Raw genomic sequence first — 24,211 nt, forward strand, 5'->3', positions numbered from 1 at the left:
GAGAGAGAGAGAGAGAGAGAGAGAGAGAGAGAGAGAGAGAGAGAGAAGAGAAGAGAGAAAGAGGGAGAGAGAGAGGGTTGAGGGGGAAAAGACAGATATTGAGCTACACAAGATGTTTTTATAACAGAGGCCTAGATAATGGTGGAGGTATTCATTTTCTTTGCTATAATAATAGAGATTGTGGTTATGTGGGAAGCTACCTTCATTATTAGGACAGTACACACATATAAATCTTAAAAAATATTAGTGGACAGCAAAAATGTTTACAATTTTTGTTTCTAAGAAAATTAACTGAAGATAGCTGGATACCTAATTGATATTTTCAAATATCTGTATATCTGTAATACTTCAAAAGAGAAAATAGGAGAGAATAGATTTTAGAAATTTTTTTGTACAGATTGTTACAATTTTGTTTTGTCTTACCAGGCCTTTTGGGTTGAGAAAAGCAAACAAGCCAACACCCTGTCCCCACCCCTCACACAAAGGCACTTGAATGCAGTACTGTGTATTTGCAGCACAGGGTCAATGCTGCTGCATGCAGCACCTCCCCCTGCATGCCTGTAGGCTTCATGCAGTGGAGCTGTAGAAGGCATTTTGACGTAAATGTTATACTAACATGGATCACACTACATCATGAATCACTAACTTGTGCACTGTGCAGCCTGAGACAGACATTCTCATGACATCATTTTTTCTTGATCTATCACTTGCTACAAGTATCTTGGAATAAATGTTGCCTATTCTTGGCAACTCCAGACACCAAGACTCATAATCTTTTCTCTTAAGATTTCATCCTATTTTCCAATCTAGTGCTGCTCCTGGGAGCTATGTGAATGGCTTCACCTTAAAATTCTGAAATATATTTATTACCCAGGACACAAGCATTAGAAACACAAAAGCATTAGAAGAGATCATTGGAACAATATAGTATGAACTCAATAAAAATATTAAATACATGCCAATTAACATAATGTTTTTCTAACTGTATACCTACAGTTGAAGAAAATGGGGCCAGCCATTGATGCCATGACCATTCTTCTAAACTGTGCCTAGGAAAATCACATAACCTGGAAACCAAGAGGCAGCTGAGAGGAAGAGGTGAACCCCTTGGAAACAGAAACCTCAACATAATTACAAGCAGGGCTTAGGCTTTCCACTTGCCTACGTGCATAAAGGAAAATACTAAAGCGTGAAGCAAGTTTTCTGAACACATTAGCACATGGGTTCACTGACATAACTATGCTTCTTCCTTTCGGCACAATAAATGAAAAGGATGCTTACCAGGGTTTGTCTTCTCAAGTTGATACCACCGGTAGAATGCTCTTTTCTTCTGCTCACTCAGATCTGATCCCTGCTGCAGCAGCCAGTGAGAGATTCGACTCTGACTGATCCCTATAGAAAAAGAAAAATAGCTCTTGGTGGGGCACTGAAATCATAGACAAGTTAATGAGGGTTCTGCTGGCTTTAGTTACTTGGTGCTTATTTACATGACTGTGTGAGAAGCTGTAACTTGAAAAAACTCCTTGACACTAGCCTGACCATACTGACTAGGACATATGCAAAAATGACCTATGAAAAGTCAAACAGTCTATCACCAAAGGTGTTACAGTAGCTTCTAAAATGAATGTTCAAGCTGAGTCCATAAACATGAGATAATGAGAGTATCCCAAGTAGCATTACTTGTCAGAGCAACAGTCCATGGCTGCTTTAAGAACATGAGACGCCTTACAGATACTTTGAGAGCAAAATATCTAGTCAGTACATTTCATTTCTTATTAATGACACTAATAAAAAGATTTAGGGGCTAGGAAAGGAAGGGTCATTGAAAACACTGTCTTTACTACAGTTTCTGGCTACTTGCTAGTTCATTTAAGCATTTTAGACCCATCTCCATTAGTAGAGAGAAGCAAGAGTTGACAGATTTAGGTTACAACATGACCTCTGAAGAAAGCCCAGTAACAAAAAACGGGTTTCTAGAGTTCGCTTTCCCTTCCAAACAGTTCACTTTCCCTTCCAAACAGAACAAACTACACATTTACTATACACATGTGCTATTGTTAATCGTTTCCTGTCGACAATTACTTAGAGATGTGAATGATTTGCATATATGAAAGTCAGAAGAATATTTCAACACGTTGAAGAATCACATGCTCATTCTGGTCATTATATTCTTAAAATCTCAATATACAACTGGCAAAAGCAGAGAAATCAGGAAAGAAACAAACAAGGCATTTCTAAAATATCATTTGACTATGATAAAGCATTTGCATCTTTAAGCTTCCAAAGCATGACAGGCAGTAGTGGTACATGCCTTTTATCCCAGCACTCAGGAGGCAGAAGCAGGCAGATCTCTGAATTTGAAGTCTGCCTAATCTACAGAGAGAGTTCTGAGACAGGCAGGGCTACAAAAAGAAATCTTGTCTTTTTGGAAGTCACATATCAGATATCTTGTAGATCAAATATTTACATTATGATTCATAACAGAAGCAAAATTATAGTTATGAAGTAAAAACAAAATAATTTTATGGTTGGGGGGGTCACCACAGCATGAGAAACTGTATTAAAGGGTTGTAGCATTAGGAATGTGGAGAACCACTGCTCCAAAGGGTTAAGGCACCCACTGTGGCAACTGGACATCACCAAACACTACCATACACAGCTGTGTAAAGCTATTAGGCTCACCAGAAGGCAGAACTACCATGACATTATTACATGATAACTAAACGTCAGGTCTCAGGGTTTCAGACACCTAGCAGCCCTTATTGGAAGATGACAAGAGAAAACATGGCAGAAGGAGCTAAAGGAAAGACTATTATAGAAAGTCCTCTGACTAAAAACTTTTACTTTTCTTCCTAATTTGTGTGTGTGTGTGTGTGTGTGTATGTGCACGCACGTATGGTTGTCAGGTGCCTTTACCCATTGAGCCATCTCAGTAGTCCAATGCCTTTCTTTTTTCAAAGGGTATATGAGTCTTGTTTTGAAAATGTTTCCAAGTAATTCCCAGAGACGTTTCCCAGTGGCAGAAGGTCTATGTGATGCAGGAGCTGGCAGCCAGTGCTGCCTGCCTGTGTGCTTGTTAGATGAGAATGCTGACTATTCTGAATAATTAAATCAGCTGGGTTTGGCAATACTGTAACCAGAATCTAGTTTTAGCCATCATGGCATCTTTTTACTACTACTCTAAAATAAGAATGAAGAAATGGTCATTTAGCATCATGGAATCAAAATCTATTTGGATTTTCCTGCTGTTACCACATAGGTAAAAAACAGGGAAGCTTAAAAAAATATATTAAGAAAAAGTATGTCTGAGATCTGTTAGCTTTCGCCAATATTAAATCACTTACATTAGAACATACAGAGCCCATTAGCTTTGAGAGCTGTCCACGCTGTGCAGCAGGTAGCAAAAGCCCATCAAGAGGACATCAAGTTACTGTATATTTGCATAACAAAAACTGACATTCATATAAATTTTTTGTTTGTTTTGTTATATTATTTATTTTTTGTGAGAAAAGGTTTCTTTGTGTAACCCTGGCTTTCTTGGAATTTACAACGTAGACCAGCCTAGCCTTGAACTTAGAGATCCACCTGCCTCTGCCTCCCAAATGCTGGGGCTAAAGGTGTGCGCCACCATAGCCTGGCTAAATTTAATATTCTCTAAAAGCTACAAAATTCCCAAAACTAATCTAACAACAATAAACCATTAATACTTAATATTAGCAAGAACATGGGATTCACACAGAAACAAATGGATAGGATCCATAAACACTCAACTCTGAGTTAGGGTTAGGGTTAGGGTTACAGACCACAGGAGTGAGTATTATCCACCACAAACAATACTCAAAAGACATGCACAAGAAGCCACATAAATGAGCATTTCCCAGAGAATTCCCCAGTTCCAAAGCCCAAATGGCCATCAAATACAGAATGCATATGTTGTGACAGCTGTGTCTTCTACTGCAGACTGCCGCAGCAACAGAAAGAGGATAAACTAGTAGTATATGTGCCCACATGGGTAGACCTCACAGAAACAATGATGCCTCTCAAAAGCCAAACACACACAAGAGCCATACACTATATATATATAGGGATGCAAATCAACCAACTGGTACCCATGTAGGAAAGAAAAGGTCGAGGATGAAGGTTTACGTGGTGGCCAGTAATGTTCTTTACTGATATGGAAGGTGGTAATGTGGGTATTTATATTTTATAAAAGTCACTGAGTTGTCATCTACTATACGTATTTAAAATTTAAAAAGATTCCCACAAGTTTTTAAAATTCAAAGACTATAATGTCTATTAACATGGACTGATGCCCTTGATATATAAAGTATACACTTTTATGAATATATAATTTTATATGCCTTGTATTACATTTATATCTATATATATCAAAAGCTTACAGATACAACTATAAATCTAAAATTGTAAAATTTCCCTATATTTCTACCACTAAAACTTTCTCCATCTTTCTATAAATGTTTTAATGTCTGGCTTTTGACACTGAATATTTTAGTTTCTGTTCATTCTTTTAGAAACAGAGCAATTAAAGTGAATGAAGACTTATAAAAAGAAGTCCACTTCTGCCTTTTGTCTGCAATTTTACTCTGAGGTAAGCATGTGACTGACTTAAAAATATGGCATCATACACTTTTCTCTCTGTGTAATTATGAATGTAATAAAACAAGTATTTTTACAAGGTAGGAACAAGTGATAAAGGGTGTCTTCCTGACTCACCTTGGATTCAGACAATAAATGTAGAAAACGAACCAGTTAACCAAGCCATTTCCAGAAGAGGCATTGCAAAACAGATGAATAAACAGCAAATGTCATACTCGGAAATGATTTTTTCTCTAGGATCCTTGACCCATAATCCCGGCTGCTCTGGAAGCTCTGTGGGACTTGGCATTCAGGTCCTAGCAGCTTCTCTGCACTGTCTGTCAGCTCTGCTACTTCCCTTGGGAGAAAATTCCAGATAGTCCCTTCCCTGCTGTAGAAGAAAATCTCAGGAAAAGTTTCAGTTCTTCAAAAACCTCTTCTTTTCTACCTCTTGTAAGGGCAGAAGCAAAGACAAATATACATATAATTTACATACACTGACTAAAACTAAGGCATACTTAGTTTTTTTCCAGTGGGAAAGTAAGCCCCTTGTATCCAAAGGGGTTGGAAACAGTCTTTAGCTCCATCCATAATGCCTTGTGAACTTCAGCTTTACTGGCTGCTGCTCTCTGGAGTTTAGACACCACACTTCCTCCACTAGAGGGCTCTCAACTAGAACCCAGCCTTCTAAATCTTAATACTGGACTCGGGATCCCTCTCCATGTTTTGTTTCCTGCCACAACTTATTGGCTCTTCACATGTCATCCTTGGAATGAGGAACACAGCTCCTCCAGAGCATCGTTTTGGCTCCAGGTGCTATGTTAGCTTTCTATTCATTAGTGGCCACTGGGATTCCATATTTAAGCCTCTTTCTTTGATCACCGTAATTATCAACAATGATTTAAAATGTCATGTAAATGCAAGAGACTCTCAGGGCACAGCCTGTTCTTGGAAACCACTGGCTGGGCAGCTTTAAATTTCTCGTAGGCCAACACAAGTAAGCCTAATCCATTATCCTCACCCCTCATCTGCTTATCTTCCTATAGGAGCTAGCTCAGTTTAACCTCTCACCCACTCTCTCCCCCAAAACTTACATTTTTACCAGATTTCTTTCTTCTAGTTGTCATTTTTCCGTTCTAGAATCTTAGCCTCTTTTACCTGAACAACCATAACAACTCTGATGACATGAACGGGCCATCTCAGAAGCACAAAATATAAAATCCTTATAAATGTTCCTCTTAAATTAGATCACTGCACGTCCTTCAGCAACTTTCTACTGCAACCAGAGATATGTTTAGACATGTCTTGTTATATTGGAGCCAGAGTCCCATTAAATAGCCCTGGCTGGCCTGGAAGTCACTATGTGTCTCAAGCTTGTCTCCCACACTTAAGCTTCCTACTTTAGTGCTTTTGAGTGCCACATTATAAGTGTGTGTCACCACGGAGCTAATGATTCAATTTTTAAGCTAAAATACAATCATTCTCTATAAAAATTCAAGTATGTCAAACACACATAGGAAAATACTACTTCTCCATCACTTTTTTGTTTGTTACCTTAGAGTTATTCTTGCTTGTTTGTATGGATGCATAAGACCTTCCCAATACATGTAACACATCATCATTTAAGGAGCATACATTTAGGTTTCCACACATAGTAAGGGACTGACTGTTCTCCACCCTGCACACTGTACATTAATTCCTCACTTAACTCAAGGGACAGCAACCTCATGAGACCTCTAGCTATGTTCTGTAAGGACACGTCTTTCTGCTGATGTATTGTGTCTTATTATCTTCTGTTATTTGGTTTTTGATTGCAGGCAGTGTCTCACTCTGTAGCCTGAGCTGGTTTTGAACTCTAGCTACTCTTTCTCTCTCAGCCTCCTGAGTGCTGGGATTAGGGTCACCTTCACCACCTTCATGGTCACTTTTTATTGACTCTTCTTTTTAAAGACTTAAAATTTCTCATGTGTATGAATGATGTACGCTCACATATGTGTGCTTGCTATCCATGGTGGCTGAAGAGGGTGTTAGATTCAATTTTTAAGCTAAAGCTTAAATAATCTGGCTAAGCTGCTTCTACATTTCTGATGTATATTGTCTGGAATAGTAGAGGCTTATGTCTGAAGATGCTAATAAATTCTGGGATAAAATTTTATGCAGCAACAGATGACTAAGCCACACACATTGGCTCTGGGACCTCTGTCTTTACTGTAATCTTCACATTAACGTCTTTCTGATCTTTAGTCAGCATTTTCATTCTGTCCTGACCCAGAGTTTCTACCATAACTTACTCAGGGCTAGGTTTAAATGGATTCAAGATTTTCTCATTTCCAGTTTCCTGACTTTGAAGCCCTGTATGTTGTAAACTGAGGTATATTCTACAAAGGGTAAACTCCTATGTATACAATGAGTTTTGAAAAATGTGTATATGTGTGATCATGGTATGACTCAAACTATAGCTCTCTTCCTGCCCTTCTCGGTTCCTACTTGGTTTAGTCAATAAATAAATTTCGCATTTTCAGCTTAACTCTTGCTGGCATTATCTCACCATGGAATTATTCTTACTAGTACAAGTTGATTCGGTGCTGTGTTAGCCAGGCTTTATCTCCTTGAGGTTCTATATCCCAGTTTTATACTTGGAGGACAATGTTACAGAAATAAATTGGGGTCACAGCTGCAGTAAAGCGAGTGGAAACGGTATAGCAAGAATCTCTACCAATGGCATGCCTCTGTGAAAGGAAAGAAAGCAAGACAACTTCCATAAAGGCACTGACAAACATGCTCAAAGTCACTCCTTTCAAAGCTGTGCAAACTATCAAGGGCTCACCATGTAGCACCTACACGGTGGCAGTTCACAATCATCTGGAACTCCAGTTCCAGGGATCCAACACCAGGCCTCCATGAGGGTACACATCATTACCACTACTGCCACTGCCACAGCATCGCCTCACTAACACCACCACTGCCACCACCACACACCCCATACACACACACACTAGAAGCAAGTATGTCTTTAAAAAGAAGAGTCAATAAAAAGTGACCCTGAGGCTGGTGAAGGTGACTCAGGCTCTAATCCCAGCACTCATGAGGCTGAGGGAGAAAGAGTACCAAGAGTTCAAAGCCAACTCAGGCTAAAGAGTGAGACACTGCCTACAATCAATCAAAAACCAAACAACACAATATAACAAACACAATACTACCACAGAAAGTATCCTTACATACTCTGGGATAGTGGACTTCTCTGACATAGATAGGAACAGTCAAAAGAGCTACAGAAAAGGATGAGAAAAATGGCTTATCCTATAAGAACTATCAACAGGGACAAGTATATGGAAGAACTAAACAGAAATTTTGGAATATAAAAGTATAAATGAAATGAAAAGTTTACTGGCAGGGTTCCACAGCAAATAAGAAGTTGCAGAAGCATTCATTATCGCACTGCAAAGGTCAACTGAGATGACTTATGGCAACAGAAGACAGGAAGGAACACCACAGAGCAAAACTTCATAAACACATGGGATACCACCACACATACCAAATACAAGTGAGACTCTTAGGACACACCAAAGTAAATAAAGAAGATTTTGAGAAAATAATGGCTAAAATCATGGAAATTCTGATGAAAAATCTTAACATTTTAAGGTGTCTAGTGATCTTCATGTATGTTAACCCAAAATTTCACACCTACAAGCACCACAAATCAATACCCCTCCCCCTAAAACAGGACTGGTGAGATGTCTCAGCACATAGAGGTGCTGCCAAGCCAGACAGTTCAATCCACGGGATCCATGTGGTGGAAGAAGAGACCAATTCCCATGAGTTGCCTTCTGTTCTCCACCCATGACCTACAGCATACATGTGCCTCCACCCACGCACAAAAAATAAACAAAACTGTAGTAAAAATGCTTTAAAATCAAAGGTATAAGTGAAAGTAAAAGAGGGAAAAGGAGGATTATGTAAAAGGCATGCTCATTAGGGCTGAGAGTAGGTTCCTCAGAGAAGCCATGGGGAGGATACTTAGGGACACTTCCTGAGGAATGCAAGGCCCTGCCACAGGGAGTCTCTGAAAGAAGGACTTCCTAGGGTATAATGAAAGGACATTAGACAGGACCTTCAATACACTGAAAACAGAACAGGGAAGGGTGTTATGGGGTGCATCTCAAAATGGCCACAACTGATGGCTTCTGAGAGGTCAGGCCTACTGGGAAGACGGGGGTCTCTAAGAGTACACACTGGAAGGACTGGAAGGTCCCCAGTCCTGTGATCTCCCTGCTCCTGGCTGCTGCTGCTGTGATGGAGCAAGCGACAGCAAACCAACACAGACAAGAAGAAGCTACATACACCAACAGAAAGGACAAAGGCATGCTTTACAGTCTGTAATTACCCTGTGCTATCCTGTTAAAAAGGCAAGTGTAACACATATTACATATCGTATGTTAATGAACACATGCAATGTGTATGACAACAACATCATAAAACACGGAAAAAAAATGAAGCTATGTAAGAGCAAAGGTGTTTTGAAATTAAGTTGATATTAATCTGGGCTAGATTATTATACATTAACACGTCAATAGTAATCCTTAGTGCAACTGCCAAAAGAACAACTCAAACTATATTAACAAATAACAAAGGATTTAAACTTGTATATGAGAAAGTATCCACCTAACAAAATGAGGAAGCACTAAAAACTAAAAAGGCACAAGAAATACAGAGAACATGGTAAATATAAATCATGCTTACCCTAATTACATTAAATCTTAATGAATTAAACACTACAAAAGAAGACAGAAGTTGACAGAACAGATGAAAAACACTATACATTCAAGGCCTCCTCACCTAGAGGCCACGAACTCCAGGTAAGCTGCCTTCCCATGGATCCCCCAACTCTACTGGTGTCCCCTCCCATATATCCCCAGTCCCCCACTTGTCCTCATCATGGTGTCCCAGTCTCCAACTTGGGCAGAGACACCTGCTCAACCACAGCCCACACTGGCCAGAAGACCAGAGAGAAACAAACCAAGGAACAAATATCATACAACAAAGACAATCTCAGAAATCAGCACCTGACCTATAATCACCTCAAACCCAGAAGCCCAGAGGTCAGTGTAAACAACACAGCCAACAAGAGTCAAGGCAGTATCTCCCCACCAGAGTCCAAGTATCCTACTGTAGCAAGCTCTGAATATGCCAACACAGCTCAAGCAAAAGAAAAGAACTTTAAAACCAAGTTTATAGCCAGGCAGTGGTGGTGCACGCCTTTAATCCTAGCACTTGGGAGGCAGAGGCAGGTAGATCTCTGAGTTTGAGGCCAGCCTGGTCTACAGACAGGACAGCCAGGGCTATACAGAGAAACCCTGTCTTGAAAAACCAAAACAAACAAACAAACAAACAAACAAAAATATGGAGGAAATGAGTAAATCCCTTAAAGAAGGCCAAGTAGGGTGGGGAGAACAGAGGAAGGAACAAAATTGTTCCTGAAAACAGAAATAGAAGAAATAAAGAAAACACAAATTGAGGGAATTCTGGCAATGAAAAATCTAGATAAGTGAATAGGAACTACAGAGGCAAATTTCACCAAAAGAGGTGGAGGTTCAAATCTTAGGCACTGAAGATATGACAGGATATATAGATATATTGGACAATAAGAATGTTAAGTCTAAAAAATTCCTGACACAAAACATCAGGAAATCTGGGACACTATGAAAAGATCAAATCTAAGAAAAATGGGAATAGAAGAGAGAGAAGAATCCCAGCTCAAAGGCTCAGAAAATATTTAACAAAATCATAGAGGAAAAATTTTCTCACCTAAGGAAGGAAATGCCTATAAAGCATACAGAACACAAAATAGATTGTACTTGAAAAGAAAGTTCCCGAGTTGGAGAGATGGCTCAGTGGTTAAGAGCACTGAATGTTTTTCCAGAGGTCCTGAGTTCAATTCCCAGCAACCACATGGTGACTCACAACCATCTGTAATGGGATCCGATCACCACTTCTGGTGTGTCTCAGGAGAGTGAGAGTGTACTCACATCCATAAAATAAATGAAATAAAAAGAAAAGAAAAGAAGAGAAAAGAAAAAAAAAGAAAGTTCCCTTGCCATATAATCAAAACACTAAACATGCTGAACAAACAAAACAAAACAAAAAAAATCTAAAAGCTGAAAGGAAAAAGGAACAAGTAACATAAAAGCAGACCTATTAGAATTACAATCAACCTCTTAATGGAGACTCCAAAAGCCAGCTGGGCCTGGACAGATGTCCTGAAGACTCTAAGAGAACACAGATGCAGCCTAGACCTAGCAAAACTTTCTATTACCATAGATGGAGAAAACAATATATTCCATGATAAAATTAAATTTAAATAATATCTTTTTAAAAGTCAGCCCTACAGACTGTATTAGAAGGAAAACTCTAACCCAAGGAGGTTAACTACACCTATGAAAACACAGGAAATATCTCATACAAGCAAAATCAGCATGAGTGAGTGTGTGTGTGAGAGCGCTAACACAACAAAAATAGTAAAAGTTAACAATTACTGGACATTTATATCTTTCAATATCAATGGACTCAATTCCCCAATTTTAAAAAACCACAGAATAGCAAAACGGATGAGAAAAAGAACCTATCCTTCTGCTGCATACAAAAAATACACCTTAACAACAATGATGCCATTACCTCAGAGTAAAGGGTTGGAAAAAGACTTTCCAAGCAAATGGACCTATTAGGCAAGCTGGTGTTGCCATTCTAATATTTAACAAAATAGAGACTTCAAACCAAAATTAGTCAAAAGAAACAGGGAAGGACACTTCATACTCAAAGGAAAAATCCACTAAGAATGTTTCAGTTCTTAACATCTACACTACAAATGCAAGGGCATCCACAAGTGTAAAAGAAACATTACTAAACCTTAAATCACACATTGATAGTGTGAAGACTTCAATATTCCACTCTCACCAATGGACAAGTCATCTAGACAAAAACTAAACAGAGAAATACTGGAGCTAACAGATATTATAAACCAAATGGATCTAACATATCTACAGAACATTTCATCCAAAAACAAATTAATATACATTTATCCCAGTAACTCACCGAGCATTCTCCAAAAGTGACCATATACTGGGCCATAAAGCAAGCCTCAACAATATAGAAAAACTGAAATCCCCCCTGTATATATTAGACTATACCATGGATTAAAGCTGGATTTCAACAACAACAGAAACTACAGAAAGTTAAAAACTCATGGAAACTGAACAACTCTCTATTGAATGTGAGAAGTTCATTTTTCATATTCCATTTATCTCCACCCAGAAATTAGGCCACAAGCCACTTGCTAAGTAAGGTATTTGCTCTCTCAAGCTAATCCAGCTGACTGAGTCACTTTAAGGCAGAAAGCTATAGCTTCTGGTTAGCACCTCAAAGTGACAGGGCAGGAGGCTACAGAAAGCAGCCTGCAGGAATTTTAGGGCTCTAAACTGAAGTATCAGGGAGAAAAGAAGGGGACTTATCTCTGCCCTTTGTTCTCAGTACCTGTAGGACTCTCAGAGCAGATGTTCACATGGTAAAAAGCTCACTGCAAGTCTGCACATAAATTCAGTCATAAATTGAATAAGAGTTTTATAACAGAGAATGCCTACGGAAAAATACTAGGAGCAATTATCTTAACTTTCACCATTTGTTACTAGCTTGCAGGGTCATGGAAAGTTTAAGACTGTAACTAAGCTGTCTTTGAAGTTTTGTTTAGATAAACCCAGTCAATATCTTATCTCCTGTTTTTGCACCTGGAGTCCTGTGTGTATATCTTCTTTATGACCTCCGGTTAAAGATTTCTGTAACCCCTTGGAATGTGCCCTAAATTTTAGAAGTCTGCTATTATCTCAGAAGCAATTAAGCAGTCCTGTTGTAAAAGGAACTCAAATGTCTCTATCTGGGTTGCCATTCTGAACAATGGTAACCCTTGCATGCTAGATGTTTCTGAAGAATAAACATTCTTTGATTTTGAATACTATCTGAGTCTGGGGTCTTCCTTCAGTGATTTTCAGACCCTTACAAATGAAAGACAGAAATAAAAAAAAATAAAGACTTTCTAGAATTTAATGAAAATGAATACACAACATACCAAAAACTTATGGGACACAATGAAAGTGGCGCTAAGAGGAGAGTTCACAGCACAAAGCGTCTTCCTAAAGAAAGCAAGAGAAATCTCATACTAACAATCTAACGCATACCTGACAGCACTACAACAAAACAAAAACACAAGAGGAGTAGGCAGGAAGAAATTATCAAACCGAGGGTTTAAAATCAATACAATAGAAACAAAGAACAATGCAAAAAGTCAGTAAGTTGGTTTTTGTTTTGTTTTTCAAAAAAATCATCAAGATAGACAAACTGTTCAGTATCCGAACTAACTAAAAGACATGAAAAGAATATCCAAATTAACAAAATGAAAAACAAAAAGTAGAACATATCAACAGACATCAAGGAATTACAAGGTTATACTTTAAAAACCTATACTCTACAAAATTGAAAAATCTAAAAAAATGGATAATTCTCTTGATAGATACCACTTGCCAAAGTTAAGTTAAGGTCATATAAACAGCTTAAAAGACCTATAACCCCTACGTAAATAGAAGCAGTGATTAGCAGTTTCTCAAACCAAAACAAAACAAAAAACAAAAAACAAAAACAAACAAACAAACAAACAAAAAAAACAAAAAAAAACCCAAAAACAAAACAACCCCCCCAAAAAAACCAAAACCAAAAAAAAAAAAAACCAGAGCAGGACAGTTTTAGCACAGAATTCTACAAACTTTCAAAATAGGGACAATACTCCTTAAATTATTTCACAACAGAAATGGAAGGAACAATGCCAAATTCATTTTATGAGACTATAGTGACCCTGATACACAAACCACATAAAGATTCAACTAACAAAGAGAATTACAGACCTGTTTCCCTTATGAACATAGATGCAAACAACAAAACAACAACAACAACAACAACAAACTCAATAAAATACTCTCAAACCGAATCTAAGAACACATCAAAAAGATTATCTACCATGACCAATTAGACTTCATCCTGGAGAATCAAAGATGATTCAACATAAGAAAAATCAGTCATTGTAACTTACTATATAAACAAACTGAAAGAAAAAAAACCCACATGACCATCTCATTAGATGTTTAAAAAAAACCTTTGACAAAATCCAATACCCCTTCAGGATAAGTGTTGGAGAGATAAGGGATACAAGGTACATACCTAAATATAATAAAGAGAATTACAGAAAGCCCATAGACAATATCAAATGAAATGGAGAGAAACTAAAAGCAATTCAACTAAAATAGGGACAAGAAAAGACTGTCTACTCTCTCCATATCTATTCTGTATAGTACTTGAAGTTCTATCGAGAGTAATAGAACCAAAGGAGGTCAAGGAATACAAATCAGAAGGGAAGAAGTCAAAGTATTGTTATTTGCAGATGATATGATAGTATACATACAATAAAAGACCCGAAAAATTCTACCAGGGAACTCCTACAGCTGATAAGCACCTTCAGTAAAGTGGCTAGATACAAAATTAAATAAACAAGCAAACAAATGGACTGAAAAAGAAATCAAAGAAACAACACCCTTCACAATAGCTACAAGTAATATAAAATACCTTGAGGTAATCCTTAACCAATCAAGTGAAAAACTTGTATGATAAAAACTTCAAGCCTGCCGGGCAGTGGTGGCGCACGCCTTTAATCCCAGCACTTGGGAGGCAGAGGCAGGCAGATTTCTGAGTTCGAGGCCAGCCTGGTCTACAGAGTGAGTTCCAGGACAGCCATGGCTACACAGAGAAACCCTGTCACAAAACAAAACAAAACAAAACAAAACAAAACAACAACAAAAAACAAAACACTTCAAGCCTTTGAAGAAAGAAATTGAGGAAGATATCAGAAGATGAAAAAAATCTCCCATGCTCAGTAGAATTAACATAGTAAAAATGGCCATCCTATCAAAAGCAACAGATTATACACAATCCCCATCAAAATTCCAACGCACTTCTTTACAGACTTTAAAAGGACAATTCTCATCTTCATATGGAAAAACAAAAGGCAGAGGATTAAAACAATCCTGAACAATAAAAGAACTTATGGTTATATCACTATCCCTGATTTCAAGCCATTATTACAGAGTTATAGTAATAGAAACCAAACGGTATTGGCATAAAAACAGACACATTGATCAATGGAATCGAATAGAAGACCCAGACATAAACCCACATACCTATGGACATCTAATTTTTGATAAAGGAACCAGAAATACAAAGTAGTAAAAAGAAAACATATTTAACAAACAGTGCTGGTATAACTGGATGTTGACTGTAGAAGAATGCAAATAAAACTATTATTTATCACCCTGCTCAAAATTCAAGTCCAAGTGGATCAAATATAACACTAGGAACACTGAATCTGATACAAGAGAAAAGTGGGGAATAACAGCTTTGAACACACTGGCACAGGAGGCAACTTCTTAAACAGAATACCAATTAACACAGGTATGAAGATCAACAATTAATAAATGGGACATCATGAAACTGAAAAGCTTCTGTAAGACAAAGGACACCATCAATAGAACAAAATGGCAGCCTATAGAAAGGGAAAAGATTTTTACCAACTCCACATCCGATAGAAGGCTAATATCCAAAATTATAAATAACTCAGCTGGCAGTGGTGTTATACGTCTTTAATTCTAGCAGTTTTGAGGTACAAACAAGAGGATCTCTGAGTTTGAAGCCAGCCTAGCCTGCTATGGAGTGAATTCCAGGACAGTCAGGGCTACACAGAGAAACCCTGTCTGAAGAAGAAAACAAAACCAACCAAAAAGAATTCTGGAAACTAGACATCAACAAACCAAACAATCCAATTAAAAAATGGGTACAGATCTTAACAAAGAATTCTCAATAAAGGAATCGCAAATGGCTGAAAACTGCTTAAAAGAAATGTTCAACATGCTTAGCCATCAGGAAAATGTAAATCAAAACTACTTTGAGATTCCATCTTACACTTGTTAGAATGGCTAAGATCAATAACACTAGCGACAGTTCATGCTGGCGAGGATGTGGAGCAAGGGGAACACTCCTCCATTGCTGGTGGGAGTGCAAACTTGTACAGCCACTATGGAAATCAGTATGCTAGTTCCTCAAGAAAATGGGAATCAATCTACTTCAAGATCCAGCTATCCCATTTGTGGGCATTTACCCAAAGGATGCTCTGTCATACCACAAGGATGCTTACTCAAATATATTCACAGTGGGTTTATTCATAATAGCCAGAAATTGGAAACAATTTCTGTCCCTAAACTGAAGAATGAATAAAGAAAAAAAGCAACATGAAATTTACGGGCAAATGGATGGAACTAGAAGACATCATCCTGAGTGAGGTAACTCAGATCCAGAAAGACAAACATGGTGTGTACTTACTTGTAAGTGGATATTAGCTGGTAAGTAATTGATAATCATGCTACAATCTACAGACCCAGAGAGGCTAAGTAACAGGGAGGGCTCAAGGGGAGAAACATGGATCTCCTGGGAAGAGAAAATAGAATAGATTTTGCAGGTGGACTGGGGGCAAGTCAGAATGGGAATAGGAGGGATCAGGTGTGAGGGTAGAGGAAGAGGGGACAGGGAGAGACAACTGGAAAAGGAAGGCATCTTCAGGGTGATGTGGAAACCTAGTGCAGTTGAAACCCTCTGCAATCTACAAGGGGGACCCTGGCAAGGATTCCTACTAATGGAGGATATGGAGCCTGAACATCTTCTGTAACCAGGCAAGGCTTCCAGTGGTAGGACTGGAGCACCAACCTAAGCCACAAAACCTTCAACCTACAATCTAGTCTGCCCACAAAATGTGCTAGGATAGTAATAGAGCAGAACATGTAGGGGTGTCCAACCAACGACTGGTCTAATTTGAGGCCCATGCCACAAGAGGGAGCCCAAGCCTGACACTGCCTGTATAACCAGGAACCAGAAGCTGGATAACCCAGAGATGTAGAGTAGAACCAAATGTGATGGGGGTATGATGTTGCCTATGAAATGATCCCTAATGATGTTCTGCTATACTCACAGAGTGGTGCCTAGTCCAGCCGTCACTAGCTGAAGGGAGATCCACAAAGATACAGAGATCCACAACTAGATATTGGGCGAAGAGAGAGCACAGGTTGGAGGTCTCTATTAGGTCCCTCCTCTTAGAGCTCAGGGAAGCCAGTAAAAGAATGGGCAAAGGAACTGTGAGAGCCAGAGGGGTCAAGAGCACAGGGAGAGGATAACCACACAGAATGAACTAAGCATGGCTCATAGAGACAGAATTGGCAATTGTGGAGCCTGCATGGGTTCTGCACTAAGCCTTCTCCATCTATGGTATGGTTGTTGGCTTGGTGTTTTAGAGGGGGGACTCCTGACAATGTGAGTGGGGGATGTCTCTGACTATTTTGCCTGATCTTAGAACCCCTTTTCTCCTACTGGGTTGCCTTGTCCACCTAGGTTTGTGCCTGGCCTTATATTTTGTGCTGTGTTCAGCTGATGTCCCTCAGAGGTTTGCTCTTTTCTGGGGAGAGATGGGTATGGGGTGAATTTGGAGTAAAGGGAAGGTTCAAGGGAATGGGAGGAATGATAGGAGGGGAAGCTGCAGTTGAGAAGTATTGTATGAGAGAAGAAAAAAACAGTATATACTCAACTATATGCTGTTTATAAGAAATATATTCAAAGACAAACATGTTGAAAGAAAAATTGGAAAAGGTAGATCATACAGACAGCAGCCACCACTAGACAAAATAAACTGTAATAAAAAACTTGATACTACAAAAAGCCTGGACTACATATACATAGCAAGACTCTATGTTGAGCACAAACACGCGGTTAATCAATAAAGAAGATTTAATTAAAAACATCTAACAGAACCTCAAAACCCATAAAACAAAAACCTAATGATAACTGAAGGGAAAAACAAAGACTAACACCCCACTTGTAGGTACCCCACTTTCCAGAAATAAAAAAGTTAAACAGTAATAAGGAAACAACACATGCACAGGAAACAAAGCCTAGCAAACATTCTACCCAGCACATGCAGAAAACACGTCATTCTCAAATGTTTATCAAGGTGACATTTACTCCATTTTAGAGAATGACACGTCCCTCAGTCCTCAAACTACAGGGAAGTGTACATGGAACAGTCTCCAGAAAAGGTGACACTATTTCCAGAAGGAAGTGACAGATTATTTCTCAAGTGGCCATGGAATCAGTATATCTGGAAGCAGCAGTGGTGGAGTGCATGCCTATATGCAGAAGATCCTGAGTTAAATGTGAAAAAGGAAACAGAAGAAAAAACCCTGGGAAGCTCAACAACACACTGAAATTAAACAATACTTTCCTAACCAATGAGTCAAGGAAGAAATTATAAAATAATTTTGAGATGTTAAAAAGAAAAACGTATCATAAACTTTCACAATGAAGAGATCAAGGCAGTGCTTTGACAGTTGCAAGTACCCCTTCAACTAGATACACTAACCAAAAGAAAAAGAACTCATTATTGAAGCACTAGTGAGGCTCGGGCTCATCTCTGCAGGCATAAAGAGTCATAAGGAAACTCTGTGAACAGTGATATGTCAATCAAATCTGTAATCAAGATGAAGCGAACAAAATTCTAGGGGAAAAAACTAAACTACCAATGACTCCCAACTGAATCCATGAAAGCGGCGCTGCCCACAAGCAGAGCAGATGAAGTTACTGTGAGCAAAGTGGACCGTGGCTTGATATCCCATCTGAATGCCTATGTAAAAATCCTCAACGAAATACTAGAAAACTGATTCCAACCACGTATCAAAAAAATTGTACCACAACTAAGTGGGATTTAAGTTGGGAGAATAAAATTCACTCAATAAATGAAAGTCACCTAAAGTAACATTCTGTACTAGTCTACAACAATATGTAAGAAAACAAGCAACAAAACATCTGACCTAGCTAGTATTGACTACCCAAAACCCCACAAATCTTATTGTGATTGTCTTAGTTAGGGTTTTACTGCTGTGAACAGACACCATAACCAAGGCAATTCTTATAAGGACAACATTTAATTGGGGCTGGCTTACAAGTTCAGAGATTCAGTCCATTATCAACAAGGTAGGAACATGGCAACATCTAGGCAGGCATGGTATAGGAGGAGCTGAGAGTTCTACTTCTTCATCTGAAGGCTGCTAGCAGAATACTGACTTTCAGGAAGCTAGAGTGAGGGTCTTAAAGCCAACTCTCACAGTGACCCACCTACTCCACCAGGGCCACACCTTCTAATCTTCCCCCTCTCTGGGCAGCACACATGCAAACAATCACAATGATTCTGATACCAGGCAGTATATAAGCAAGCTGTGATTTAGACTGAATCTTGCTAGGATATACTATTTTTAAGCTTGTAATGGTGTGTATATTTTAAAAATTGGGTCTGGGTTTCATTTTCTAAAACATAGAACTCATGCATGTCATATAAATTAAAAAAGAAAAAGAATTAAGTCATTTTTATCCATACCATCCAGCTACCTCTTATTCACTCTGCTTAAAACAGAGTTGCCATACTCATTTCTGGACTGACAGTAACACATAATGCAAATGAATCATAATTTACCTAACAGCTTCCGTCTGATGGACACAGGTTATTCACAGCTGTATGCTACCATATCACATACACTAAACATTAGTATACAACCATCCTTCAAGAGATAAGAAAGTTTCTGTAGGATAAACTCCTGAAAGATAAATTACATGGTTAAAACTAGAGGACTTAAAAGAAAACATGTTACTAATACAAGAGTCGTATTTTAAAGAATAAAGTAAATCAATTATAGACTGGAACTGTCATAGCTCTGTGGAACAGCACTTGTCTAGCATGCATTAAGGACCTGACGATTTACTCCTGTGTGTGTCTGTCTAAGTAGAAACCTAATCTTGTGTGATACATGGACATTGTCAATACATAGTCAATGTATTAAATAAGTGTTTAATTAACATGTACTGTACTGAAAATGTAGGCAAAATCATCAAAATAGTAAATAGTAAATGTTAATAGCTAGTTGAAAGTAGGCTATCTAGAAGATGGTATACCACAGCTTTTGCTTAAAAAAATGTGATAATATTCTTTACATACTAATACAGAATAATTTCAAAGTTAAAAATAAAGACAGCTAGCACTATGTATGTGTGTGTATGTGTGTGTATGTGTGCGTGCGTGCGTGTGTGCATGTGTGTGTTTGTGTGTATGTGTATGCCATGTCACCAATTGGTACAAAAAAAGAATAGATTTACACATATACTTATTGACTTATAAACCTATAAAATATATCTAAAGAAAATAGTATTTATCTGTTCTGGGAAAGACAACAGCAAAAATGACAGAAGAAAAATACCATACCCTCCTCTGAAATCCATACCTCAGGAATATAATTCTCTAACATAGAAAATTAACTTCATGCAGGAGGGAGAGCACATACCCAGAGCCTTTGCACAGGAGCTTGAATCCAGCCCTGGTAATAGTGAAGCCTCCATCAAAAAGGGGGTGAGTGGGTGAAGTGGAAACTTAAGGGTTCTTTGGAGAGTCAGTTGTGTTGGATGGGGTTTTGCTGGAGCAAACAGGTGAAGAAGTAGGAGTGTTTTCCTGAAGTGGACACAGGTGAAAGACTAAGGCAGACTCGTGAAGGAACATTTCACTGAAGCAGAAACAGGAGAGAGTTTGTTCTGCTAAAGCAAACATGTGAAAGGGCAGGTGATGAAAGATTCTTTGCTAACAACACCCATGTATTGGTCTGCCTTACACTGACTGCATAGGTGAGCTCCATTTTTCAGGACTCTGCGGACTCAGGCTGATCGGATGTATGCGCTGAGTCAAGACATGTGCTGAGGGATGTGGAGGACACATGATGTTTGACAGAATGACAGAGAATGAGCTAGGCTTGCTTAATAGAGCTAGCTAGCTGTAAGATGCTTGTGGGTCTCATGTCTTCGCTAAGCTTTGATTCCCTGAGAGAGGCACAGCAGAGAACTTCTGGCATCCCTCGGGGTCCTTGTTGCTGACTCAAGCTGAGGCTGAGGTCTGGCTGTCTTTGGTAGGTCTTGTCATCACTGTTGCTAACCCGACTTTACCAAACTGGGCTGCTGGTGTATCCGTTAAGTGTTTGTGAGTGGATTGAGCTGCTGCCTGCTGACCTGTGAACGTAACTGCTGAACTCCAGATGGTGTGCTCCAAAGAACCTTTCTAAACAGGTCCACTTTACCCATATCCTTTCTTTCCCACTACCTCTAGTGGGTGGTGGGCTACAAGGGGGGGTTAAAGCATTTAGAACTATCATTAAAAATAAGGTTTGAAAAAATTAAAGATACAGGTTGGGTAATATATTTTTAAATTTATTCCTTCTACAAGGTCATGTTATACATTGAGGACTATTAAAAATGTGGTTAACATATTAAGTCTTGAATAACCCAGCACTGAATGCTGGTGAGAATTAAGCAGAGCCAAGATTCAAAACCATGGCTCAACCCTTTCCTGGGTATGGAACTCGATAAATTACTTGGAGAAGCCTTGCTCTAGAAAACAGGTAATTAACTGCATGAAGCTAATTCTGAACCCAGGCCCTGCACAGCTCTAATTATATCCTTGGCCCTCTACATGCACTCTCTCCGCACTGACCTGCCTGTGCTTAAGAACCCTGACTGCAGTGAACAAGAGCTGCAGGATGCGTAATCCAGCCAGGTCCTCGCCTTGGTCTTTTTTATCTGTAACCATGGGACTTTACGCCTGTTTCTCAATTATATAAAGCAGTTAGCATAGCATCTAGCACTTGGTAAGTGTCACATCAATTACAGCTAAAAATAAAAACTCTTTAAAAGGAGGTTTGGCCTCGAGTGTGCATGCCAGTACCTAGCAGAACGGGCTCTAGAACTCACGTCATCCATTTGCCCAATGACAAGGCCAAACCAGAGCCTGAATACAGAGATCAACAAAATGTAAGAGATATTAGTCTAATATTTATACCCAAACATTTCAAAGATGTGGTATCTCCTGGAAAAATCATGGCAAATTAATGTTAATAGCCTTCAAAAGTCATCTAAGTAGTGAAAGAAATTAGGTACAAAAGGCAGTCTTTCTGTTTAAAAAAGAGACAGTCAAAAGAAAACAAATACCTTTAATAAAATAGGATATTTTAGTTTTAAAAAGGACTCAAACTCAAAACATTAAATTTAAAAATTGCTTTACAAAATACCACAGTAGCACTATAAAGTCACATCATTTAGAAGGCTGAGGAAGCAAGATCTGGGGTTGAGGACATGCTGAGCTACACAGTGAATACCAGGCCACCCAGGGTGATACTGCAAACTCCCTGTCTTTTAAATACAGAATTAAAAAATGATGGTTTCTAAGAATTTCTCATAAATAACAGCAACAAGTCTATAGTAATGTTACTTTGGATAGACAGGCACTTTAAAGTGAACACATTCAAAAGCAGGACACTGTCCACACATACCTGCCCCAGAGACCTAGAGACAGTCCACGGGCTACTGCTCAGCCTTAGGTTTGCTACCATCTCACAGGAAGTGCCTCCTGACTTTCTTCCTAGGACATCCCTTTAAGTATTTATTGTCCCCTTAAGCATTTATTGTTTGTTTATGGCCTGACATCACACAGTTCAGGCTGATCTTGAGTTCAACCAAGGATAATTCTGAATTCTTGATACAATGGCCTCTACCTTCTTAGTGCTGGGATTATAGGTATGTCACCAGGCCTAGCTTTAAAGAAAAATTCCATGTTTATTTACTTCATGTGTATGTGAGGTACATACCACAGCATGCATGTGGAAGTCAGAGGACAACTTTGAGGAGCCAGCTCTCCCCTTCTGCCAAGTGAGCCCCAAATCATCAGGCTTGGGGAGCTATAGCCTCTGCCCTGCGCCATCATTGGCCCACCTTGCCACTTCATTTTACTATTTCCTAATGTTAAGAGCAGATTGCTGGGCGGTGGTGGCACATGGATTTAATCCCAGCACTTGGGAGGCAGAGGCAGGTGGATTTCTGAGTTCAAGGCCAGCCTGGTCTACAGAGTGAGTTCCAGTACAGCCCGGGCTATAAAGAGAAACCCTGTCTTGAAAAACAAAACAAAACAAAAAATCTATTTTTAATAACAATTTTCCTCATAAGTTTGAAGGTAACACATCCACTGGTAGGGAACTGAGGAAGTGTAGTATTCAGACAAGGAGCTATTCCTCAGCAGTAAAAGGAAAAGAGTGCTTGAGCTAGGCAGCGAGCAGCACAGAGGAACCTTAAGTGCAGTTAGTAACTAAAAGAATCCAGCCTGAAGCTAGCATGATTTGACTCCAATCATGCTAAGACATTTTGGCAAAGAGCCATGGTCGCAGGAATTGGGAAGAGCAAAGAACCAACAAGCAGAACACAGAAAACTTTTGAGGGCTGTGAGATCACACTGTAATTGTGGATGTTATGTTGTTTGACCCTACAGCATGTGCACTACCAAAAGGGAGCCTGTTGTCAACTAGGGATGCTAGTTCTCAATGACAACATAGGGGCTTTGACTACAACGAATGTGCCACTGTGGACGGTGACAATATAGGAGACTGGGTATGCATGGTGGACCAGGAGGTATTTTGGAAGTTTCTCAACTTTCTGTTCAATGTTGTTGTGACCCAAACACTGCTCTAAAGAGTAAAGTTTAGTTTTTAAACTGATATCTTAGTTGGTTTATACCACCTGGTCTAAAGTTCTCTGATTAAGAAAGACAGCAATACTGTTTTTTGGGTTTTTTGTTTGTTTGGGTTTTTTTTTTTGTTCTTTTTTTTTTTTTTGCAAAGCAATTGATGTGTATATAACATTTTCATTCTCCATTTTAGAGAAAAGTAACAAGGGAAATGATTTGAATACAGCTGGAAGTATAAAGATTAGATGCAAGTAGATACAAGTGTCAAAAGCAGACAGATCTGGACAACTAGAAAAAAATAGAGTTGCTATAGTGTGAGTGTCTATGCCCAAGCCTTTTGTTGAGATCTTTGTCTTTAAAATGGTGATGTTCACATCTGGGGACCTTTGGGAGGGGGGTTGCCCAGGTCACAGGGGCAGACCTTCATGAATTGGATTAGCACCCTAAGGGGCCTGGAAGACCCTTCACCCTTTCCACCATGTGAAGACAAGAAAGAATAAGGAGTGTATGAGCCAGAAAAGCAGGTGGTCCCCAGCCATGGACCCTGCCTTAGAACTGTGAGGATCCCATGCCTATGTTTGTATTCTACACTACTTAACTCAGTTTATGACAGTTTGTTACAAGGACTAAGAGAACCATCATTTGGTCAAAGTCCCACATCTTATAAGGAAAATGAGGCTGTGAGTCACGGAATGATTGAATGTCAGAAAGAATGGAATCTCAGTATCTGCTGGTTTCCCACTGTACCCTAATAATTCAATACAACTGTAATGAAGTTCTTTAAATTCAGATGCTAGCATTTTTCTTCATTTTTTTCAAAAGATACAACACCAACTAGTATATTTCTTTGGATGATAAGCATTCATCAACCTTTGCCTATTTATT

At 38.9% G+C, this 24,211-nt stretch overlaps 1 protein-coding gene across 11 annotated transcripts in view; it reads right to left on the reverse strand.

Annotated features, from left to right (window-relative positions):
- The window catches only part of Hmbox1 (homeobox containing 1), a 129,149-nt gene that overhangs the window by 46,162 nt on the left and 58,776 nt on the right, over positions 1-24,211 (reverse strand). For all 11 annotated transcript variants that reach the window (XM_028758693.1, XM_028758694.1, XM_028758692.1 and 8 more), the window contains exon 5: positions 1,282-1,392. In XM_028758693.1, coding sequence (XP_028614526.1) covers positions 1,282-1,392 — 111 coding nt within the window. The remainder of the gene's footprint in view (positions 1-1,281; positions 1,393-24,211) is intronic.

Source organism: Grammomys surdaster, unplaced genomic scaffold (genome assembly GCF_004785775.1).
Source record: "Grammomys surdaster isolate TR1022 unplaced genomic scaffold, NIH_TR_1.0 126219, whole genome shotgun sequence".
NCBI lineage: Eukaryota > Metazoa > Chordata > Mammalia > Rodentia > Muridae > Grammomys > Grammomys surdaster.